The 24,632-nt window shown below is 38.3% G+C and overlaps 1 protein-coding gene across 1 annotated transcript in view; it reads right to left on the bottom strand.

Annotated features, from left to right (window-relative positions):
* Nucleotides 1-24,632, bottom strand: part of TMEM117 (transmembrane protein 117) — a 1,400,775-nt gene that overhangs the window by 43,829 nt on the left and 1,332,314 nt on the right. The window contains exon 7 of the mRNA XM_053719203.1: nucleotides 2,871-3,000. Within this exon, the coding sequence (XP_053575178.1) occupies nucleotides 2,871-3,000 (130 nt within the window). The remainder of the gene's footprint in view (nucleotides 1-2,870; nucleotides 3,001-24,632) is intronic.

Here is a 24,632-nt window from a genome sequence, read left to right as displayed (position 1 = left end):
CTTTTTTGCAAATAGTAATGCCCATTAAATAAAAAAGTTATTCTTTAGAATAAACTCCATACAATCTAATATGAATTCTTGCTGTACTTTTGACATTTCTGTATCTCTTAATAGATAGGAATGAGCAGCCTCTAGACCTTTCTGATGTTCTATGCAAGTATATAAAGAACTCACGTCACACGTGACTAGAATGTAATTATCTTCCCATTTTAAATTTTCTATTAGATTTAAAAAATGTTTGGTGTCTTTGAGATGTGATGGTATAGATTTCACATATTTCTGTAGGTAATAATCTGTGTATTGCGATAGGTTGGATGTTAGGGAATCAATTCCTGAGATGATTGGTCTGCCTGGGGGGTTGGTGATGCTTTTATGGATTTTGGGCAGGAAATAAAAGACTGGTGTCCTTGGGTGATCAATTGCTAGAAATCTACTTTCTTGGTTATTAAGAATACCCGTAAGTATCATTTTGTCCAAGTTTTTCTTCATGGATTCTAAGGGGTTCCCAGTCAATTTTTTATATGTTGCCTCATCTCCCAATAATCTATATGCTTCATTAAGGTAGTGTACAGTGTCCATTATAACCACTCCCCCACCTTTATCAGCTTGTTTAATCGTTATGTCTTTGTTCTCTTTTAGATCTTTTAAAACTAAATTTTCTTTTTTGGTTAGATTCCATTTTAAGCCTTTTTTATCATCTATTTTTTCAATATCTTCTTTTACCTTTTTTCGAATATTTCTATTGCACTACCTTTTTCTTGAGTGGGGTTGAAATCAGATTTCTGTTTGAGATTGGTATGAATGTATGTGGAAGTATAGTTAATAGTACTTTCTAAAGGATTTTTTAGAAAATATTTTTTAAGTGCTAGTTTCCTTGTGAACTGGTTGACATGGATTAGAGTCTCAAATTTGTTGATTCTATTGGTTGGTGCGAAGGATAGTCCTTTACTTAATACAGATTTCTGTTCATTGTTGAGAGCTGTTTTACTGAGATTAAAAATGCCCTTTGGTTCTATTTGGATTTTTTCGTGGCTTTCTTTGGTTCTACTTCCTCTTCCTCTGTGTCCTCTAATCTTCTTTTGCCTTTTGGGGGGTCGTGGGTTTGGATTGGGCCCTCTTCTAAAAAAGATAACCTAGACCTAGTCAGCCTACTATATTATAATTAAGACCCAAGGATACCTATGTTATATAATAAAGCAGCATTTTTTAAATGTTCTTGAACTTTTTTGATTTTTATGTATATCATCAATTAGTGATTCATTGCTTAATTATAGAGGCTTTAAATAGCCTTGAATCCCCACATCTGGTATCTTGAAAAAGGCTGTCCAGCCGAAACGCGTTGATACCAGAGCACACCTGCACAGGATCTGAGAAGACAAAGAGAATACCAGCTATACCCTGTTGAAATATTCAAGTTCCCACTTAGCGGCATATATTTAACCGCAAAGATCACATTGATAACTAGAATTCCTTTTTCTACTTATCCTACAAACTTTCTACTTATCCCACAACCACATTTCAGTACCCAGATCGGTCACTGACCGACATCTAAGAAACCTGGGAACAACGGACCGGAGGGGCACGCAAATATTCCACATCAGGAGGTTATCCAACAACCATACCATAGTGATCAGTCACTGACCGACAGACAAGCCACAGAAAAGAAAAACCGGAGATACTTAAAAAACATCAGCAAATGGTTAGCACCTAACCGCAACGAAGATCCCACCAAGAAACCCTTAAGAGCGTGATTGGTCACTGACCGACAAAGGACAAGATAACAGAGCGGCCACGGCAACTACACAAGCATTCATATAAAAGTGAATTTTCTCGCAGCAAACAGATAAGCCCACCTAACAAGAGGACACCAAAGCGGCATTTATTTAACCGCTAGCAGCTCATATAGAACTGCCACCAGCTTGATCTAGAAACCTAAGCAAATCATTGGCATAGCGGCGTTTATTTAACCGCAATCATCTCACAAAAGTGATATCAAACAGATACACTTCAAGGTACTAATTTGTATACTTATATCACAGTGTGATAAAAATCGCACCAACATACCTCTACATTTGATATATAGTTACCTAAGATAAGATCTCAATTGCACAGCTGAACTTGAAACAAAGTATCCTATATGAACTATACAGCAACTATTGTCTTATCCACTATAATATTGTATTTACAAACATTTTGTTAGAAATTACAACTTGTGATAAACCTATAACTGTATAAATTGCAAGATTTCAATTATATTATTTTAATTTAATTTTTTTATATTTTTTAGAAAATTACGTACATTCTTATACATAGAGACACCGGTGTCATTTTTTAAACTTTGAAGGAATTTGTAATAATTTTTGTTTAATTGTACTTTTAGCATCACTAGTATTGGGTAAATTTACCATAATCAAATAAAGGATCATATTTATTTCTTAAACAAGTTTCGACATCCAATTTTTTTCCGAAAGAGAATATAACATAGTAATCATCAAAACATTAACATATATTGAGCCCACATATTATCACACATATTTACAGTAAGACACATTGGGAATAGCAACTTGGTTTGCGCCACCTACTACAACTAACTATATGTATCAGAACATTGCTTGTAGCACAATGTTATACATTGTTGAAAACACGACTGCTATAGAGTTCTCTAAAGAGATGTGTACATACCTGAGCTATTATGAACCTACCTAGATTATCCATTCAAGAAAGGATACCAAGAGAACAAAGAAAATTTGATAAAAGTAAATTGGAAAGTTGTTTAGAATTCAATATGTCTAAACCATAAAAGTTTCATTTCAACTTTGTCTTTTTTTAAGGAAAACGTAAGTTATGGGCAAGCTATCATTTTGCCTTACCTGTTATATGAACGTGATATTCATCTTTAAAAATTCGCTGAAAATGCGGCAGTTTAAACTGCATATGAGCACTAGGCAACCCAGGGAGATTTACATCAACATCACCCATGAAGTGAGGGAATTCCCAGTCCTGTTAAAAAGGACACGTCAAAGCAGAGAGAGAAAAAGAGAAAGATTAGCTTTTTTAGAGAAACACATACTTATTTATATAAACACACACACACAAATCTATTTTACTTTCTTTTTTTTAAAAAAAACTTTTACTTAATTATCTTGGTAGCTTTTGTAGAAAAGCAGGTTGATTTCATGCATGTGTCTGGGCAACTTTTTGACACAGTCATTGTTTTTTTTATTATACTTTATTTATATAGCACCAGTATATTCTGCAGTGCTGTCCATGGGTAAAATTGATATAAATAGAACAATGTTACAATACTTGTAAGAGACAAGACAAAATATGACAAACAAATACAGGAGGAATTTAGGGCCCCCCATGGTATCTAACAATCTAGGAGGGTGAGAAACAGGAGGTGAGGACTGCAAGGGTGAAAATAATTTAATACAGAGTTGGATGGGAGAATTATTAGGTAAGTGGAATTCATTTTTTACTGGGTTGGGTGGTAGGTTTCCCTAAACAAAAATGTCTTTAGAGAGTGTTTAAAAGAAGGCAGATTAGGGGAAAGCGTGACAGCACTAGGAAGTGCATTCCAGTGGGTTGGTGCCGCAAAAGAGAAGTTCTGCAGTCTAGCAGGGGAAGAGGTGATGATAGAAGTTGCAAGAAGCAGGTAATTGTTGGATCTTAGAGAGGCTGGATTATATATTTGTAGATCAGTGAGGACAGGTAGTGGGGAGTGGTGTTTATGTAGTTGAGGGTGAGAATTTTGAAATGAATTCTACTGTGAATGGGGAGCCGGTGAAGGGACTCACAGAGGTGCAGCAGATACAAAGTGGCAGGAAAGGTGAATTAGCCTGGCAGAGGCATTTTGGATGGATGGAAGGGGGAGAGGCAAGAGAGAGGAATGCAAGTTAGTAGGTTATTGCATTAGTCAAATTGGGAAATTACAAAGGAGTGGGTTAATTGCTTAGTGGTGTCCGCTCTCAAAAACAGATGACGTTTGGAAATATTACATAAGTGTTTGCTGCAGGATGAAAAAAGAAATTGATGTTGAGGATTAAGGACAGATTGTAGTCAAGGCTTTGGGTGATGGGGAGATAGTGATGCCGTTGACAGTGATCAAAAAGTTAGAAATCAGAGTAGAGATAGAAGGGAGATTAGAAGAAGCTCAGTCTTATAAATGTTATTCTTTAGGTGGTGAGAGGCCATCCAGGAAGAAATGATAGATAGGCAGTCATTAATGTGAGAAAAGACAGAGGGAGACAGAGCAGGGTTAGACAGATATATCTGAGTGTCATCAGCACAGTATATCTGGTGAAGAAGTATAAATGGAGAAGAGTAGAGGACCGAGGACAGGACCTTGAGGTACTCCAACTGATAGAGGCATTGAAGAGGAGGAGTCACCAGCAAATGACACAGAAAAGGACCTGTTTGAAAGATAAGAGTGAATCCAAGAGAGATTTGTGTCACAGAGACCAAGAGTGCTGAGAGTCTGTAAGAGGAGGGGTGGTCAAACGCGTCAAAGGCAGATGAGAGGTCAAGTAAGATAAGTATAGAGTAGTGGCTGTTACTTTTAGCCGAGAGAAGATTGTTGGTAACTTTGGTGAGGGCAGTTTCGTTTGAGTGTTGTGGACGGAAGCCAGATTGCAGGAGGTCAAGCAAGGAGCTGGAAGACAGTAAATGGGTTAGGCAGTCGTAAACTAGTTTTTGCAGGAGAGGATTTTTTGAGTATGGGAGTGACCTTTGCATGTTTGAAAGAAGATGGTAATGAACCGGTAGTAAGAGATAGGTTGAAGATGTGAGTAAGAGATGGGAGTGAGGGTGGAAGACAAAGAAGGTATTAGATGTGATAAGTCAAGCGGCCAGGTAGTGGGGCATGATGAAGACAGTAAAGAGCAAACTTCATTCTCAGTGGCTGCAGGTGTAACTGTGTGTGGAGATGGAAGATTGCAATGTTGGGTCAGGATGTTCCTTCGGTTAGTATGCATTTTGTTTAAAAAGTAGTCTGCCAGGTCCTGAGCATGAAAGACAGATGATGTTATTAAATGAACATACATGAAGGCATTTATTGCATACATATACAACAGGGTTAAATCAAGTGACATTGTAATCTCCCATTTTCTACAATAAATATTAAATACTAACAGTTATAAATGTTAGTTAGAATAACTGAAAAACCTTGAAAAACTCTATTGGATACTGCAGCATAAGTGCCCATAGGCTATTAACCATATTTGCGAACAAACCTCATGCAAAACACCAAATGGGTATATTTTTTCAGGGGGAAAAAAACCCAGTAACAATTTAAAATAGGAAGCATCAAAAACGTGTTTTGTGTTTCTTCTATTTTATTTACTGGTAATTATAAATCTAACTATATCCCCGAAATTATATATATATATATATATATATATATATATATATATATATATATGGCTGTGTTAAGGGAACGTTTTCTTTGGAGTGTTTTTTTTTTTTTTTTTTTTAGCTGCACAAATGCAAAACTCTATAAATATATATTCTAGGGAAAAAATGCCATATCAGCCATTTATATCACAGAAAAACACACAAATCAGCACAAAATGTGAGTTCCATCATAAAAGCCTTTCAATGTTCAGAATCACCAGGGAAGAGCTGTAAAAACAAAGTGAACTGATCTGTGACTGCTGTGACTCATCTTAGCTTTGCCAGACACAAATTTTATCTTCAATTCACAAGCTGGTATTAGAAGCATGATCCTAAATTACACTTATATGATAACACTAAAATAGGCAGCCTTTAATTTTAAAATAAATTAAGAGTAAATTATGTATTTTGAGGAGTGCAGAAAAAGAAAAGTCACAAAATAAGCTACCCAATGTAAAGAAGTGGATAAAATAAAGAATTAATTGTACTAAAAAAAATCATGCTGAAGGGGCAGTAATCTTTTACAATCCCTGGAATAAAAGATGTATTACACTTTTTCTCTCTCCAGCGTTTGCCAAATTTTTAATCTTAAACAGACCAAGACTTAAACCCCCCATTTATTAATGTGCATGTGTAAAGTGTTCCCAGACAGGGAACCTGTGTACACCTGCATCACTTGTTGCTTAAATTTAACATTGTACTTGCAAAATTTTATGCAGAAAAGTGCACTGCCTCGTCTCACGCAACAAATTGCTCTAGATCAGATCAGTGAATTCTACCAGCACATTTAACAATCAAATACGCTTTTGTTTGAAGTTCTGCCACACATCCATAAGAGTGTGTTTGTGCATTTAGTGAAATTGTTCCATGTATGTTCATCCTTACACAGCACAGCATAAACTGTTGGCACTTAAAGGGATATGAAACCCAATTTTTTTCTTTAAAAAAAAAAACTTTCAAATTTCCCTATCAAGTTTACTTTGTTTTCATAATGTCCTTTGTTAAAAGGCAGGTAGGTAAACTGCCTTTAGTACTATATGGGATCTGTTTTGCAAAAATACTTTTAACAATGTAATACATTTGCAAGAGCACTAGGTGGCAGCAGCCTTTGTTGGCATACAGTACTCCAGACATGTTCACACTACCTACCTAGGTATTTTCTACAACAATGAATATCAGAAGAACAAAACAAATTTAACAATAAATAATGGAAACTTTTTTAAAGACTGTATGCTCTGTCTGAATAATGAAAGAAAAAAATTGGATTCCAGATTAATTTAATTATAGTAATAACTAGTACTAAAGCCCGTGTACACGGGCCATTTTTTGCAGTACAGCTGTCCCACCCCTTGCTCTCTCCCCCCTCTCTTTTGCTCTCTCTTCCCCCTCTCTTTTGCTCTCTCTTCCCCCCTCTCTTTTGCTCTCTCTTCCCCCCTCTCTTCCCCCCTCTCTTTTGCTCTCTCTTCCCCCCTCTCCTTTGCTCTCTCTCTCCCCTCTTTTGCTCTCTCTCTCCCCTCTTTTGCTCTCTCTCTCCCCTCGTTTGCTCTCTCTCTCCCCCCTTTGGCTCTCTCTCCCCCCCTCTTTGGCTCTCTCTCCCCCCTCTTTGGCTCTTTCTCCCCCCTCTTTGGCTCTCTCCCTCCCCTCTTTTGCTCTCTCTCTCCCCTCTTTGGCTCTCTCCCCCCTCTTTTGTTCTCTCCCTCCTCTTTGGCTCTCCCCCCTCTTTGGCTCTCTCCCCCCTCTTTTGTTCTCTCCCTCATCTTTGGCTCCCCCCCCCCTCTTTGGCTCTCTCCCCCCCCCTCTTTGGCTCTCTCCCCCCCCTCTTTGGCTCTCTCCCTCCTCTTTGGCTCTCTCCCCCCCCCTCTTTGGCTCTCTCTCCCCCCTCTTTGGCTCTCTCTCCCCCCCTCTTTGGCTCTCTCTCCCCTCTCTTTGGCTCTCTCTCCCCCCCTCTTTGGCTCTCTCTCCCCCCTCTTTGGCTCTCTCCCCCCCCCTCTTTGGCTCTCCCCCCTCTTTGGCTCTCTCCCCTCTTTGGCTCTCCCCCCTCTTTGGCTCTCCCCCCTCTTTGGCTCTCTCCCCTCTTTGGCTCTCTCTCTCCCCCCTCTTTGGCTCTCTCCCCTCTTTGGCTCTCTCCCCTCTTTGGCTCTTTTTCCTTTTTGGCTCTCTCTCTCCCCCCTCTTTGGCTCTCCCCCCCCTTTGACTCTCCCCCCCTCTTTGTCTTTCTCTCTCCCCTCTTTGGCCCTCCCCCCTCTTTGGCTCTCTCTCCTCTTTGGCCCATCTCCCCCCCTCTCCTGCTCCCTCTCTGGTCGTGTCTTCACTGAAAAACTTTGCCTCTCTGGCCACGCCCCCAGCGCGGCACACCGTCCGGCCACGCCCCATTGCGACGGCACCCGTCCGGCCACGCCCCTCACGATGCCCGGCCACGCCCCTTGCGACGCCCGGCCACTCCCCCATTGCAACGCTCCCGTCGGCCAAGCTCCCTGACACTCCGCTTCAGCCTTGCTCTGTGCTGAGTGTCAGGATCCAAACGGTCAGGTATGTTTGTCACGTGCAGTCTCTACTGCGCATGACTGCATCTGACAAACATACTTGGCCATTTATTATATAGGATAGTAATAAAAAGAATGGTCACCAATGGAATACATTTATTAGGTTATGTGCATTAAATGGACATAAACTTACAAAAGAACATTTTATCATCGCACTACATGCTTGCTCTGACAACAATGCACTACTGAGACCTAGCTGAACAAATGTGGAGAACCGAGACATGTGTGCAGCAAACAATTATCAGCTAGCCCCAATTAATGCATTGCTGCTCCTAAGCCTACCTAAATATGCGTGCCCACAAACAGAATTAAGTCAATTTGATTAAAGAGATAAACTAAAAAGTCTCTTAAAATGGAAAACTCTGTTTGAACCATGAAAGGTTTATTTTGACAGGTTTTCAAACCATGTTATTCCATGCAGTTGCTTTTCAAGTTTTACCAATCTCATATCTTTTGTGCATAGACTTCATGCGTTAAGTAAACTGTGTACAGCTCAATAAGAATGGAAATTATTTAGAATAAGCAGAATTATAAATAGGTATCACATTCCATCTATATATAACAAGCAAAGTAAAGTGTCAGTTAGGTTCTCTGCAAGAAATATTTTACAGAAGATGCCTCATTTTCAACCAAACTGAGCTTAAAACTTATAGCTTGTTTCTCTAAGCATAGAAGTATATTCCAATGCTTTGAAAAACTTGTTCAAAATATAACTCTAAAAGCATTCCCTTAGATATTGTTACAAATAAATAAATACAAAAATACATTAAAATTAACATATAGCTCATAGTTTTTCAATATTTTGTTTTTCCATATTGGGTAAAGTATTACAAAAATAATAGATAATACGGTTTTATAAGTAACACTGCATTCAAGTCCACTTGACAGATGATAAAATACTTTTTTTTATTGTAATATAAAGTGTTTAATAATGCAAAGTAAAAAATGTAAATTAAAAAAAATTGCTTTGTTTTTTTCTGACCCCTTTTACTCTAACTGATACTGCTTTATTGATTCTTATACCTCAAGAGTGAAATACAGAAACGTATATAGTGTCAACTATTCAGTTCTGTAGATTGGAACCTCTTAGGTGCAGAGCCTTCTTCCTTATTTTTCAGTTTTGTTTTTTTTTTTACCATTAATCAGTGTTATTGTGTAACCCTGCTCATGTACTTAGCGCTACAGAATTTGATGCCACTTTAGAAATAAAATTAAAACAATAATAATTTATTTACAGCTCACAGAGCACGTGACTTGTGAAAGGGTAGCAGCATTCTATAAATCAAGTTTGACGTTTGTTTTAAACAGCCTAAATAAATTTGCCACGCTGCTGCTACTGGACAGACAGACCGACCAGAAGCAGCTATACATATATTGGACTGGGTACACATCCTAAGCCACAGCAAACTCCACAGCCAGGTTTTCTGTGTGTTGTGTTGATAATGTTTGTAATGCTTCCCTGCGGGCCTGTCACCCAGGCTGCTCAGGGGTTAACTGCCTGAGTTGCTGGGAACTTTGCAGCTGTCTGTCAGTGTCCAGGGCTGTGGAGTTTGCTGTGGCTTAGAATGTGTACCCAGTCCAGTCTGTGAGTGCGATCCATTCCTGTGTTTTGTATTTACATAGGGGAGGTTACAAAAGCCTGTGTCACCCTAGGAGGTTCCCAGTTGGTTTGTTTGAAAGTATACATTGTGTGGGTGCTGGTTAGGGTCCCATGAAGGGGGAGACCTTGTTGTGGTCCTGGGATTGATCCTTTGGCGCCAAATGTAACTGACTTCCCCCAGTTTTGCTTTTAAACATTACTGTGAATCTGCTGGCGAGTGCCAGATTTTCTGTGTGTTTATATATATATATATATATATATATATATATAACACACAGAGAAAACCCAGCACTCACTTACAAGCTCTCAGCTAAGATTTAAAAGCAAAAATGGAAAGGTTAGTTACCGCATCTGGCCAAATGGGACAAGCCCAGGTACCTCGTCAAGGTCCTTTCCAACACCTGGGACCCTAAAACAGCCACACAATGCAAGCTTTCAAATCCAAACAAACTGAAAACAAGGGAAGGGTGCACAGGAATATGTAACCACCCTAGACATATACAAAACACGGAAGGGAACTGCACTCTCATACCGGACCGGGTACACATCCTATGACCCTGCAACATGCTCAGCCCTGGGTGCCACTGGCACTCACAGGAAGCTGTCCTGTCCCCAGAGCCACAAGCAGTTAACCCCAGACAGGTCTGGGTGCAAGTACCATAGGGAAAATTACAAAATAAATTAATACAACACACAGAGAAAACCCAGCACTCACTTACAAGCTCTCAGCTAAGATTTAAAAGCAAAAATGGAAAGGTTAGTTACCGCATCTGGCCAAATGGGACAAGCCCAGGTACCTCGTCAAGGTCCTTTCCAACACCTGGGACCCTAAAACAGCCACACAATGCAAGCTTTCAAATCCAAACAAACTGAAAACAAGGGAAGGGTGCACAGGAATATGTAACCACCCTAGACATATACAAAACACGGAAGGGAACTGCACTCTCATACCGGACCGGGTACACATCCTATGACCCTGCAACATGCTCAGCCCTGGGTGCCACTGGCACTCACAGGAAGCTGTCCTGTCCCCAGAGCCACAAGCAGTTAACCCCAGACAGGTCTGGGTGCAAGTACCATAGGGAAAATTACAAAATAAATTAATACAACACACAGAGAAAACCCAGCACTCACTTACAAGCTCTCAGCTAAGATTTAAAAGCAAAAATGGAAAGGTTAGTTACCGCATCTGGCCAAATGGGACAAGCCCAGGTACCTCGTCAAGGTCCTTTCCAACACCTGGGACCCTAAAACAGCCACACAATGCAAGCTTTCAAATCCAAACAAACTGAAAACAAGGGAAGGGTGCACAGGAATATGTAACCACCCTAGACATATACAAAACACGGAAGGGAACTGCACTCTCATACCGGACCGGGTACACATCCTATGACCCTGCAACATGCTCAGCCCTGGGTGCCACTGGCACTCACAGGAAGCTGTCCTGTCCCCAGAGCCACAAGCAGTTAACCCCAGACAGGTCTGGGTGCAAGTACCATAGGGAAAATTACAAAATAAATTAATACAACACACAACTCTGTGTGTTGTATTAATTTATTTTGTAATTTTCCCTATGGTACTTGCACCCAGACCTGTCTGGGGTTAACTGCTTGTGGCTCTGGGGACAGGACAGCTTCCTGTGAGTGCCAGTGGCACCCAGGGCTGAGCATGTTGCAGGGTCATAGGATGTGTACCCGGTCCGGTATGAGAGTGCAGTTCCCTTCCGTGTTTTGTATATGTCTAGGGTGGTTACATATTCCTGTGCACCCTTCCCTTGTTTTCAGTTTGTTTGGATTTGAAAGCTTGCATTGTGTGGCTGTTTTAGGGTCCCAGGTGTTGGAAAGGACCTTGACGAGGTACCTGGGCTTGTCCCATTTGGCCAGATGCGGTAACTAACCTTTCCATTTTTGCTTTTAAATCTTAGCTGAGAGCTTGTAAGTGAGTGCTGGGTTTTCTCTGTGTGTTGTATTAATTTATTTTGTAATTTTCCCTATGGTACTTGCACCCAGACCTGTCTGGGGTTAACTGCTTGTGGCTCTGGGGACAGGACAGCTTCCTGTGAGTGCCAGTGGCACCCAGGGCTGAGCATGTTGCAGGGTCATAGGATGTGTACCCGGTCCGGTATGAGAGTGCAGTTCCCTTCCGTGTTTTGTATATGTCTAGGGTGGTTACATATTCCTGTGCACCCTTCCCTTGTTTTCAGTTTGTTTGGATTTGAAAGCTTGCATTGTGTGGCTGTTTTAGGGTCCCAGGTGTTGGAAAGGACCTTGACGAGGTACCTGGGCTTGTCCCATTTGGCCAGATGCGGTAACTAACCTTTCCATTTTTGCTTTTAAATCTTAGCTGAGAGCTTGTAAGTGAGTGCTGGGTTTTCTCTGTGTGTTGTATTAATTTATTTTGTAATTTTCCCTATGGTACTTGCACCCAGACCTGTCTGGGGTTAACTGCTTGTGGCTCTGGGGACAGGACAGCTTCCTGTGAGTGCCAGTGGCACCCAGGGCTGAGCATGTTGCAGGGTCATAGGATGTGTACCCTGTCCGGTATGAGAGTGCAGTTCCCTTCCGTGTTTTATATATATATATATATATATATAAATATATATATAATGTATATACATATTCTAATGTTCTTGCTGTAAAACACCTACTTGATATGTTTTAGAACCTTATGTATGTTGAGTAAAGCACCTTCCCATGGTTCAGCTACTGCTATGCACCACAAGTCAGATGTGTGCTTGTGATGTTATGTTATAGTAGCACTCTTCTATTTATATAGCTCAGAAGGGCAAACCGGGAGAATATTTTATTTTCTGAGCATGTCTGTTTAAGAGCATTGTAATACTCATCAGGGAAAATGGATTCCCCAAAATAGCACTTAGCAAATCTGACTTCACAAATGAAGGCACAGCATTGCATGACGATGTAAATCAGTTTTTCCCCTCTGGAGCTGTGAGGCAGCTGAGATGACACGCGAATGCAAGCACTCAGTCTTCCAAATCAGTCTGCAATTTTCCCAAGTGGTAATGTTTTCTGAATATTTGACCTACTGCACATCTTATGGATGCACTGAAGCAAATATGGGATTGCATATGATCAAGTGAAGGGAAAATCTTAGCTTTCAGCTTGACTAAGGTGATTTTTCATACCAGTTACAGATTCAGTGTCTAGTTGAAATTTCTAGCACAGTACAGGTATATTTTACTGTAATCTATCGGTACAGTATACTGACAGAACTGCTGCAAAATGTGTATTATACATACATACACACATGCAGTGCCCTCCACTAATATTGGCATCCTTGGTAAATATGAGAAAAATTACCTTTATTATTTAACCTTTTGATCTTTTGTTTAAAAAAATACACAAAAATACTCTGATCTCATGGATATCAAACAATTGCAAACACAATACAGGTTAATAAAAAAAAAATTGTAAATATATATGTGGCACAATTATTGGCACCCCTGTGAATTCATATGAGAAAAATATATCTGAAGTATATTCCCATTGATACTTTACATTTTTAGTACACCTGGGTGACTAGGAACAGGAAATAGTTCAATTCTGACTTCCTGTTTCACAGGGGTATAAATATGAGGTAAAAGGCCAAATTCTCTTAGTCATTGATCCCAAGAAATATAGCTGTGATGTGCTGCAAAAGGTTGTTGATCTTCACAAAATGGGAAGTGGCCATAAGAAAATAGCAAAAGCACTGAAAAGGCTCATTTCCACCATCAGGGCAATAATTAAGTACAAGTGACCTAGTCACAGAGAGGGCGCTTAAGAACAGTGGTTCATAAATCTGTAGCAAAAATAAACAGATATTGCGTCACAGACACTTGATAACAGATAAAAAGCATATAACTGTACTGTTTCACCAATTAGTTTGTAACGATAACTTTGTAACAACAAATGTAGAAAAGAGAAACCTTCAAAAAGTTCACTCGTAATTCAAAGAGGTATGAATGTCCTCTGGAAGGGAGTCCTTCAAAAAAAGATAGAAATAGTTGCTGGGATGGCTGCCTCCTCCTCACTGTCTGGTCCAGGTAAAACTAGAGAAAATGAAGAAAAACAGAGGGGCGCCTCATGTGTGGTATCGTCAAGTACATAACAATCAAATGACACAGCTCAGGCCAAATGAGTACTCACATATTCATAGAGCACACTCATGTGCTAGTAGAGACAGGCTGCAGAATTATAGAGGTGTGACAGCCCACCCACTGACAAGCACTTTTGGCAAGAGGTGTAGGTACTAGAATAGAGACATAAAGTACAAGCACTACATGTGCAGACTATTAATGATATAACCAATAGTATTTTCTTAGTACAGAGGGTACTCACATACTCACGGAGCACACCAATGTGCTTGTGGAAGCAGGCTGCAGATTAAGGTAGGTGTGGCAGCTCACCCAAACAAGTGGTATCTTGGTAGTGATGTCTCAGGTATATAGAAATCCCAATTGGCTCACTCACGTATTGGGCTGATCTTTGTATATGGGTATAGGCAGATATAGGGTAGAATGAAATCCACTCAAAGAGTAAAAAATATCCAAACTTTTTTAAAAACAACAACAACACAATAGTTGCTGGTATAAGTGGATAATGGGGTGTCAAGTGATCCCCAAATGCTGCAACGCGTTTCTCGGTTCTCAGACCGTTTCATCAGGCATAAAAAACATATATCTACCCATCACTGCCTTATATACCCTACTACTAAACATTTAACCTCCCTGTAATGAATTGTGATTCTCAATTAGTTGATATGGTACACCTGTCTAGACTATACCAATTCTCTGAGTTGTAGGTGAACTGTTGCTCTCCTATATATATATGTAAATAAATAAACATCACGTTTGCAATTTCAAATATATACTATACATTCTTAATCAAATCCAATATATGATAAACATAATGTCTGTATATATACAAATATATCCGCCCAAAATTCCTGGCGTGTGTGCAAATTCCCTAAAAGATGTAAGTAATGAACAAGAGAAATAACCCCCTTTCCCTTTTGTATTGATGGGAAGTTCTGCCTTTTGTTTAACTATTAAAGGTGTGCATGTGCCCTGTGTGATGTAAAATTTTACAAGTCAATGATTACAAATTGTAGTGTGTACATTCGTTTGTTCCATCAGATCAACCAATAACATCACAATCTATGTAACTCTTATTAAATTTTATATCCTATTGAAGTCAGATCGTAAATAAATATATGTCATGTGTTGATGTTTGCAGAAGCGTAAATACTCCCCTCCTATTGGTTCCTGTTACCACCATTCTATTGGTTATAGTCGCATGACGTGGGGATCAAATTTTGTGTGTGTGTGTGGGGGTGTGTTCAATCTGACCAATCACTGTGTTTCTGTAAGTTAGTCATATATCTCTATGTCTACATTGTTTGGTATATTTCTATTGATATTACGAAGGGAAAATAAGCAATGGTCTCATCACTTTTAGCTTTTTAATGAGTGCTACTGTAGCAATGTGTTGTTATGATCTGTAAAACATTAGTGCGATGGTGAAGATTGAGATTGTAAAGGTCTTTTGGATTGAACGGCATTAAGGTGCATACAAATATTCCGTCTGTGCTGTACTAAAGGATGACGTTATTCCTAAAGTGTTCCTAAAGGCTATTGCCCTAAGAACAACATTTATACGTTAAAAAACGTTCTTATTCTCTCTATTATCCTCTATAGTGGGTGTGTTCAATCTGACCAATCACTGTCTTTCTATAAGTTATTCAGTGATTGGTAGAAGTGCCGATGTTTCCTTGGCAACTATTGTAATCATAGCAATGATATATCCCTATGTCTACATTGTTTGACGTATTTCTATTGGTATCACGAGGGAAAAATAGGCAATGGTTTCATCATTTTTAACTGTATAATGAGTGCTACTATAGCAATGTGTTGCTGTGATCTGTAAAACATTAGTGCGGTGATGAAGACTATAAAGGTCTTTTAGATTGAACGGCATTAAAGTGCATACAAAAATTCCGTCTGTGCTGTGCTAGAGGATGGCGTTATTCCTGAAGTGTTCAGTGTATGGCTATTGCCCTAACAACAACATTTATATGTTACGAGTCTTAACTCGATGATGTGACCTATATACCTGATAAGGTATATATTCCAAGTAACTGTGCGGAGTGAAATTCTAGTAGTACTAAGAAAATACTATTGGTTATATCATTAATAGTCTGCACATGTAGTGCTTGTACTTTATGTCTCTATTCTAGTACCTACACCTCTTGCCAAGAGTGCTTGTCAGTGGGTGAGCTGTCACACCTCTATAATTCTGCAGCCTGTCTCTACTAGCACATGAGTGTGCTCTATGAATATGTGAGTACCCATTTGGCCTGAGCTGTGTCATTTGATTGTTATGTACTTGACGATACCACACATGAGGCGCCCCTCTGTTTTTCTTCATTTTCTCTAGTTTTACCAGGGCAATAATTAAGAAGTTACAGTCAACTGGAAATATTATGAATCAACCTGGAAGAGGACGTGTGACTATATTGTCTCAGCACACTGCAAAGAGGATGGTTTGCGTGGCCAAAATATCTCCAAGTATCAGAGCTGGAAGATTGCAGAAGTTTGTTGTGTCTTGGGGTCAGATAGTCTCCACAACTACAATCCTACATCACCACAAGTTGTTTAGAAGGGTTTCAATAAAAAAGCCTCTACTCTCATCCAGAAAAAAACTCAAGCGTCTTCCAGTAGTGTCTGCCAAACTGAATTCGCTTTTCGTGGTACAAAAGATGACAAAACTCTCTGCCCATTGCAGCTCCCGGGCACAAATGCTGCCAAGGGATATACGGATGCCAATGGATTTTGGCTGCAAACAAATCTACAAAACTTGGTTTACTGCAGTGCTCCAAAACTTTGCATCCATATTATTTTGCCGCCCACCGGAAGTCTGGATTAGTCTAAATATTGAGTTATACATTAGTAACAGTATTGCACTACTATTTTTTAACCCTTTTGTTACCAAAGGAAGTTTATTGTATTATTTCTGATATATCTCAAGTATTTAAAATACTGTATATTATACCACATAGGGCTACAATGTATTCCTATATAATGAGCTACAGTCCTCCCTGGTAACCATGGGAATTAATGGACCAAAAGTATGTGCAGGCATAATTTGTAGCACACGTCATACAGCCTGACAGAATAACAAATCATATAGGCCCCAATTCTGTAAGCATTGTCACAATAGCACAATGTTATAAAGCGATTTGCATTGTGATCAAGCTTGCCAGTGAAATGTTGTTAAAGGCCGAAATAATTGATTGAAGACCGTCTTACTATACTTGATTGCGGGAGGTGATGCTTCTCTGACACATGCAGAATAATAAAAGGAGTATCGCCATGTACAGCAAAGCTCTAATGTAAATGATCCCTTTAGACAGTATTGGATGACAACACAATTTACATGCGTCATCCAAAACTCAACCTCTTTTGTTACAATAATGAAACTGGGCCATGAATAATAAAGCTATATGAGCCTGAGTATTGTGGTTATATTGTACATGTGTATGTAGGTTGTCTCATATATATATTATAATGTAAAATACTATATTATGTATTTAAAGTACGTTTCTTACATAAAAATTGTGTCTTTATATTTTGGCTTGTTCTTTTAATTTTAGGAAGAAGATTTAATGTACCTGACATTAATACCCCATAGAAGAATAAAATAGTGCACGTGTAAAAAAAAGTATTTTTTAGGAAAATTAAATTAACCTGGTATTTTGCCTTCCCTTAATATTAGGGTTACTAATTGTCTACAGCTGCCAAAATGTGTCATGACTGCATATGATATTGCATTTCCACTGATGTATTATAATGGAGTTGTACTGCTTGGAAAAGCGTATATATGAAAAGTGTTGTAAAAATAAAGATTAAAAAAAAGGTATTCCCCTTTCTCAAGGGAATGCTCTATTAGTTTATTGATTTCCCCTTCTAAAAGATGAGATTAACTCAAGATAGGCCTCTATTGGAAGAAGCTTCTTATAGCGCACTCAAAGTTTTAACATGGAGGCACATAACCCTGCTAAAAATACTATTAAAAAATGTAAATTAAATTACTATCGGCTAGATTACGAGTTTTGCGTTATGAGGGGTACGGTACTAACTTGCAGGTTATTGTCACCGCTCACTTACCTACAGCACTGGTATTACAGGTTTTTACAAACCCAGCGTTAAAAGGCAAGAAGTGAGCGTAGAGCAAAATTGTGCTCCATACCGCACTCCAATACCAGCGCTGCTTAAATCAGCGGTGAGCTGGTTGTACATGCTTGTGCACGATTTCCCCATAGACATCAATGGGGAGAGCCAGCTGAGAAAAAGTCTAACACCAGCAAAAAAGCAGCGTAAAGCTCCGTAACGCAGCCCCATTGATTCCTATGAGGAAAAACATTTTATGTTTACACCTAACACCCTAACATGAACCCTGAGTCTAAACACCCCTAATATTACACTTATTAACCTCTAATCTGCCGCCCCGACATCGCCGACACCTACATTATACTTATTAACCCCTAATCTGCCGCTCCGGACATCGCTGACACCTACATTATACTTATTAACCCTTAATCTGTCGCCCCCGACATCTGCATTATACTTATTAACCCCTAATCTTCCGCTGCGGACATTGCCGCCACTAGAATAAACATATTAACCCCTAAACCACCGCACTCCCGCCTCGAACACTAGTTAAATATTATTAAACCCTAATCTGCCGTCCCTAACATCGCCGCCACCTACCTACATTTATTAACCCCAAAATGCCGCACCCAACGTCGCCGCCACTATACTAAATTTATTAACCCCTAAATCTAAGTCTAAGCCTAACACCCCCTAACTTAAATATAATTAAAGGGCTATGAAACCCACATTTTTTCTTTCCTGATTTAGAAAGAGAATGCAAATTTAAACATATTTCTAATTTACTTATATTATCTCATTTGTTTTATTCTCTTGATATTCTTTGCTGAAAAGCATATCTAGATATGCTCAGTAGCTGCTGATTGGCTCACCATGTGCATTGCTTTTTCTTCAACTAAGGATATCTAAAAAATGAAGCAAAATAAATAATAGAAGTAAATTGTAATGTTGTTTAAATTTGTATTCTCTATCTGAATCATGAAAGAAAGATTTTGGGTTTAGTGGCCCTTTAAAATAAATCTAAAGAAAACCTACTATTAACTAAATAATTCATATTTAAAACTAAATACCTATAAAATAAACCCTAAGATAGCTACAATATAATTAATAGTTACATTGTATCTAGCTTAAGTTTTATTATTATTTTACAGGCAAGTTTGTATTTATTTTAACTAGGTAGAATAGTTACTAAATAGTTATTAACTATTTACTAGCTACCTAGTTAAAATAAATACAAATTTACCTGTAAAATAAAACCTAACCTAAGTTACACTAACACCTTACACTACACTACAATTAAATAAATTCCCTAAAATAAATGCAATTAAATAAATTAAATACAATTACCTAAATTACAAAAAAACAAAACACTAAATTACAGAAAATAAAAAACAAATTACAAGATATTTAAACTAATTACACCTAATCTAATAGCCCTATCAAAATAAAAAATGCTCCCCCAAAATAAAAAAACCCCTAGCCTAAACTAAACTACCAATAGCCCTTAAAAGGGCCTTTTGCGGGGCATTGCCCCAAAGAAATCAGCTTTTTTACCTGAAAAAAACAAACAAACAACCTCCCCAACAGTAAAACCCACCACCCACACAACCAACCCCCCAAATAAAACCCTAACTAAAAAAAACCTAAGCTCCCCATTGCCCTGAAAAGGGCATTTGGATGGGCATTGCCCTTAAAAGGGCATTTAGCTCTATTGCGGCCCAAATCCCTAACCTAAAAATAAAACCCACCCAATAAACCCTTAAAAAAACTAACACTAACCCCTGAAGATCCACTTACAGTTTTGAAGATCCAACATCCATCCTCAACGAAGCCGGGACAAGTCCTCAACGAAGCTGGGAGAAGTCTTCATCCAAGCCGGGATAAGTGGTCATCCAGATGGGCAGAAGTCTTCAACCAGACGGCATCTTCTATCTTCATCCATCCAGCGCAGAGCGGCTGCATCTTCAAGACATCCGGCGTGGAGCATCCTCTTCAATCCTCTTTAAGTGACGTCATCCAAGATGGCATCCCTTAGATTCAGATTGGCTGATAGAATTCTATCAGCCAATCGGAAATTAAGGTTGAAAAAATCCTATTGGCTGATGCAATCAGCTAATAGGATTGAACTTCAATCCTATTGGCTGATCTAATCACCCAATAGGATTGAGCTTGCATTCTATTGGCTATTCCAATCAGCCAATAGAATGCAAACTCAATCCTATTGGCTGATTGCAACAGCCAATAGGATTTTTTCAACCTTAATTCCGATTGGCTGATAGAATTCTATCAGCCAATCGGAATCTAAGGGACGCCATCTTAGATGACGTCATTTAAAGGAACCTTCATTCCAAAGAAGACGTTGTAAGAAGAGGATGCTCCGCGTCGGATGTCTTGAAGATGGAGCCAGATGGATGAAGATAGAAGATGCTGTCTGGGTGAAGACTTCTGCAGGCTTGGATGAAGATTTCTGCCGGCTTCGATGAGGACTTCTGCCGCTTCGTTGAGGATAAATGTCAGCTCTTCAGAAACTGTAAGTGGATCTTCGGAGGTTAGTGTTAGGATTTTGTGAGGGTTTTTTGGGTGGGTTTTATTTTTAGGTTAGGGTTTGGGCAGCAATATAGCTAAATGCCCTTTTAAGGGCAATGCCCATACAAATGCCCTTTTCAGGGCAATGGGGAGCTTAAGTTTTTTTAGTTAGGTTTTTATTTGGGGGGGTTGGTTGTGTGGGTAGTGGGTTTTACTGTTGGGGGGGTATTTGTATTTTTTATTTACAGGTAAAAGAGCTGATTTCTTTGGAGCAATGCCCCGCAAAAGGACCTTTTAAGGACCATTGGTAGTTTATTGTAGGTTAGGGTTTTTTATTTTGGGGGGGGGGGCTTTTTGTTTTCATAGGGCTCTTAGATTAGGTGTAATTAGTTTAAATATTTGATAATTTATTTTTTATTTTGTGTAACTTTTTTATTGTAGATTTAAATTATTTGAGTAGGGTTAGGTGTTTAAATATATAATATAGTTAATTTAATTTGTAGTTTAATGTAGCTTTAGTATAACAGTTAGGGTAGATTAAGTATTAGTTTAATATAGTTTAATGTATTTTAGTATAATAGGGTAGATTAATAGTTTAATATAGTTTAATGTAATTTAGTATAATAGTAAGGGTAGATTAATTAATAGTTTAATATAGTTTAATGTAATTTAGTATAATAATAAGGGTAGATTAATTAGTTTAATATAGTTTATTTTAATTCTAAAGGTAAGTTTTAATTTATTATAAGATAGGGATGAGTTCATATTTAATATAAAGTTAGCGGGTTGTTAGGTTTAGGGGGTAATAGGTTAATAGGTTAATTTAGTTTATGACGATGTGGGGGGCTGGCGGTTTAGGGGTTAATAGGTTTAGTAAGTGGTAGTGATGTGGGAGGCCAGAGGTTTAGGGGTTAATACCTTTAGTTAGTTGCGGCGGGGTCCGGGAGCAGCGGGATAGGGGTTAATAACTATTTAGTTGCGGCGGGGTCCGGGAGCAGCGGGATAGGGGTTAATAACTTTATTTAGTTGCGGCGGGGTCTGGGAGCGGCGGCATAGGGGTTATTAACTTTATTAGAGTTGCGGTGGGGTCCGGGAGCGGCGTGATAGGGGTTAATAACTTTATTTAGTTGCGGCAGGGTCCGGGAGCGGCGGGATAGGGGTTAAACAGTTTAATATAGTGGCGGTGTTTAGTGACAGCATACAAATAAAGCTGTGAAAAAGCAGAATAGTAGCGAGATCAATGACCGTTAGTTAACAGTCCGCTGCTCATCGCTCTGTACTTGGTGCGCGGCATTTTGACAGCTTTTTTGTTAAATATGGAGAACGTATTCAGGTCCGCGGCAGCGATGTTAGGCAATGTCAGACGAGCGTATTGGTACCGTCGAATGCAAGTTGGTTGATGGCTTGATAAGTAGGCAACTATATTCAAAGTTCATTATTTACTAAGAAATAGCCTTCAAAATGGTATTTAATTTGAAATAATAATTAATTCTTATTAAAACCCTGCACTGCTTGAAATCTGGTAAATTCCACATGACTTTAAACTGAATACTTGAAATTTGAGTTTACAATCCTTCATAAAGAAAGGATATTTCCTAGATTAATTTTTAATATTTTATGCATTTACTGCTTGCATTTTGGCAGCACTTCAAATAGATCTCAAGACAACGAAGACATATTTCATCGTTAAAAATGGAACTACTAAGCAAAATGCTATATCAGGTCACATAAACTTCACAAGATATTTTTTCCTTCACAATCTCACTATACAGAAGAAATAACAGGACTGAGAACTACCAGCATCTAGCAAAAGCTTTAGTTCTATGATATTATGTCAATGTTTGTTCTATACATTTAATAAGCAAAAATATATTTACCTGTATATTGAAGTAAATAAGTTTCCCTTAATTTTCTATATGTATTATAAATATTATATATATGTTCCAGCTCACTAATTTCCCAACTCATGATCACAGCAGGTGCAGGAAGGTAGACACAAAATAACTCAGTACATTAAAAAAGGAACAAAAATGTATTAAAAACAATAAAATGCGCATCATTGGCTGATAAAATATGAGATGCATTTCTTAGCAAATATAGGAATATTCATACTACTTACACAGAGTCTATATATGGACACACCCTTCCCCACAGCTAATTACTAAACAAATAGTGACATCATCAGCCATAGGAGGATTAACAAACTCTTGTTTGATAAAAATCCTCAAACTAGCAGAAAAATGCATAAACTCAATATGACACCCGCACATGTCAATCCAAAGCCACATTATTAAAATAGGCACTACTAACCATCAGGATCCTCCCACAACTCCATACTGCAAAACTAATATAGGTGTGGGTTTCCTTCAAGAGTAAGCTGGGACACTTAGAGAGTCCAGTGTGTGTGTTTTAATAACGTTTTTAATAACGTTGACTTTTTTTGGCCAAATGCTTTAACAATCTCTTCCATTTTGCTTTTAATCTAGCTCTGTGTTTGCAAGAGTCAGACTTTATATGTGTTGTGTTGATAATTTTCTTTTGTAATTTTCCCTATGGGCTTTGCACACAGGCTTGTATTGGGTTAGCTGCATGAGTCACTGAAAGCTGGCCAGGTGACACTGAGTGCTGGTGAGCACCGAGTGCTGGTGAGCACCAAGGGCTGTGAGTTTTGGAGAGTCATGAGATGTGTACTCAGTTTAGTTTGAGAGTGCAGACCATTTCCTTGTTGTGTGTGTTTATATACACAGTATATACCGTATATATATTTATATATATATATATATATATATATATATATATATAATAATCACATCGGTAGGGGGGGGATGAAATGAAAGCAATCACATGATCACATGACTAACAGGTAGCAATTGGGAATCAAAAACATTTTAAAGGACATTTCTATATTCAATCACACTGAGCTTTGCATATATTCTGAGACTTCTGCTGTTGGTTTCAACGACTGTTAAAATGATTAGCATACAATTGTTACAGCATTTGCAGCTGAATGAGATTTTAAAGTAATCCTATAGAAATATTTTGCTTTGCCATCAGGACATCTTTGAAATAGGTTTGTCCATAAATCCAATTAAAGTTTGAATTACCTCTATTAATAGAATATGAAAAGAAAAGCTATAACATCTGTTGTCCCCAATATCTTTATAGAGAAAAAGATCTCCATGCCAAAACAATAAATATTAACCCTAATATTATCTTAAAAACTATGCTATTTTCCTTTTAACATCTAACACTATATGGCTACTTGAGTTGTTTATATGTAAGCTAAATTTATATATATATATATATATATATATACACACACATACATTTTATATATATATATATATATATATATATATATATATACACACACATACATTTTTTTATATATATATACACACACACATACATTTTATATATATATATATATACACACACATACATTTTATATATATATACACACACACACTCAGACCGTGCAATGCTCATAGAAATTGCAAAAAACTCAAGATTTACATCTCAGACTCTACAGGCCTCAGTTAGCATGTTAAATAGTTAAAGTTTATGACAGTACAATTAGAAAAAGACTGAACAAGTATGGTTTGTATGGAAGGGTTGCCAGTAGAAAGCCTTTTCTCTCTAAAAAGAACATGGCAGCGTGGCTTAGGTTTGTAAAGTTGCATCTATGCAAACCACAAGACTTCTGGAACAATGGAACAGACGAGACCAAAGTGGAGATGTTTGGCTATAATGCACAGTGCAACGTTTGGCGTAAACCAAAAACAGCATATCAACACAAACACCTCATACCAACTGTCAAGGCCGGTGGTGGAGAGGTGATGATTTGGGCTTGTTTTGCAGCCACAGGACCTGGGCACCTTGCAGTTATTTAGTCTACCATAAACTCTTATGTATACCAAAGTATTCTAGAGTCAAAAAATGATGCCATCTGTCCGACAGCTAAAGCTTGGCCGAAATTGGGTCATGCAACAGTACAATGATGCCAAGCACACCAGCAAATATACAACAGAATGGCTGAAAAAGAAAATAATCAAGGTGTTGCAATGGCCAAGTCAAAGTCCAGACCTCAACCCGATTGAAATGCTGTGGAGGTAACCTTAAGAGAGCTGTGAATAAACAAATACCTGCAAACCTCAATGAACTGAAGCAATGTTGTAAAGAAGTGTATGCGAAAATGATGTGAGAGACTGATAGTCATACAGAAAATGATTACTTTAAGTTATTGCTGCTAAAGGTGGTTCTACAAGCTATTGAATCATAAGCTGTACCTAGTTATTCACATATAGTTTCACCATTTTGGCTTTATTTTTGTTAAATAAATCATCAAACAGTGTAATATGTCATGTGTTGTTCATCTGAGGTTGTATTTACCTAATTTTAA

This window comes from Bombina bombina, chromosome 6 (genome assembly GCF_027579735.1).
Source record: "Bombina bombina isolate aBomBom1 chromosome 6, aBomBom1.pri, whole genome shotgun sequence".
In the NCBI taxonomy this organism is placed as follows: Eukaryota; Metazoa; Chordata; class Amphibia; order Anura; family Bombinatoridae; genus Bombina; species Bombina bombina.
Note: the sequence above shows the minus strand (reverse complement) of the source record. Positions and strands in the feature narration are given on the sequence as shown.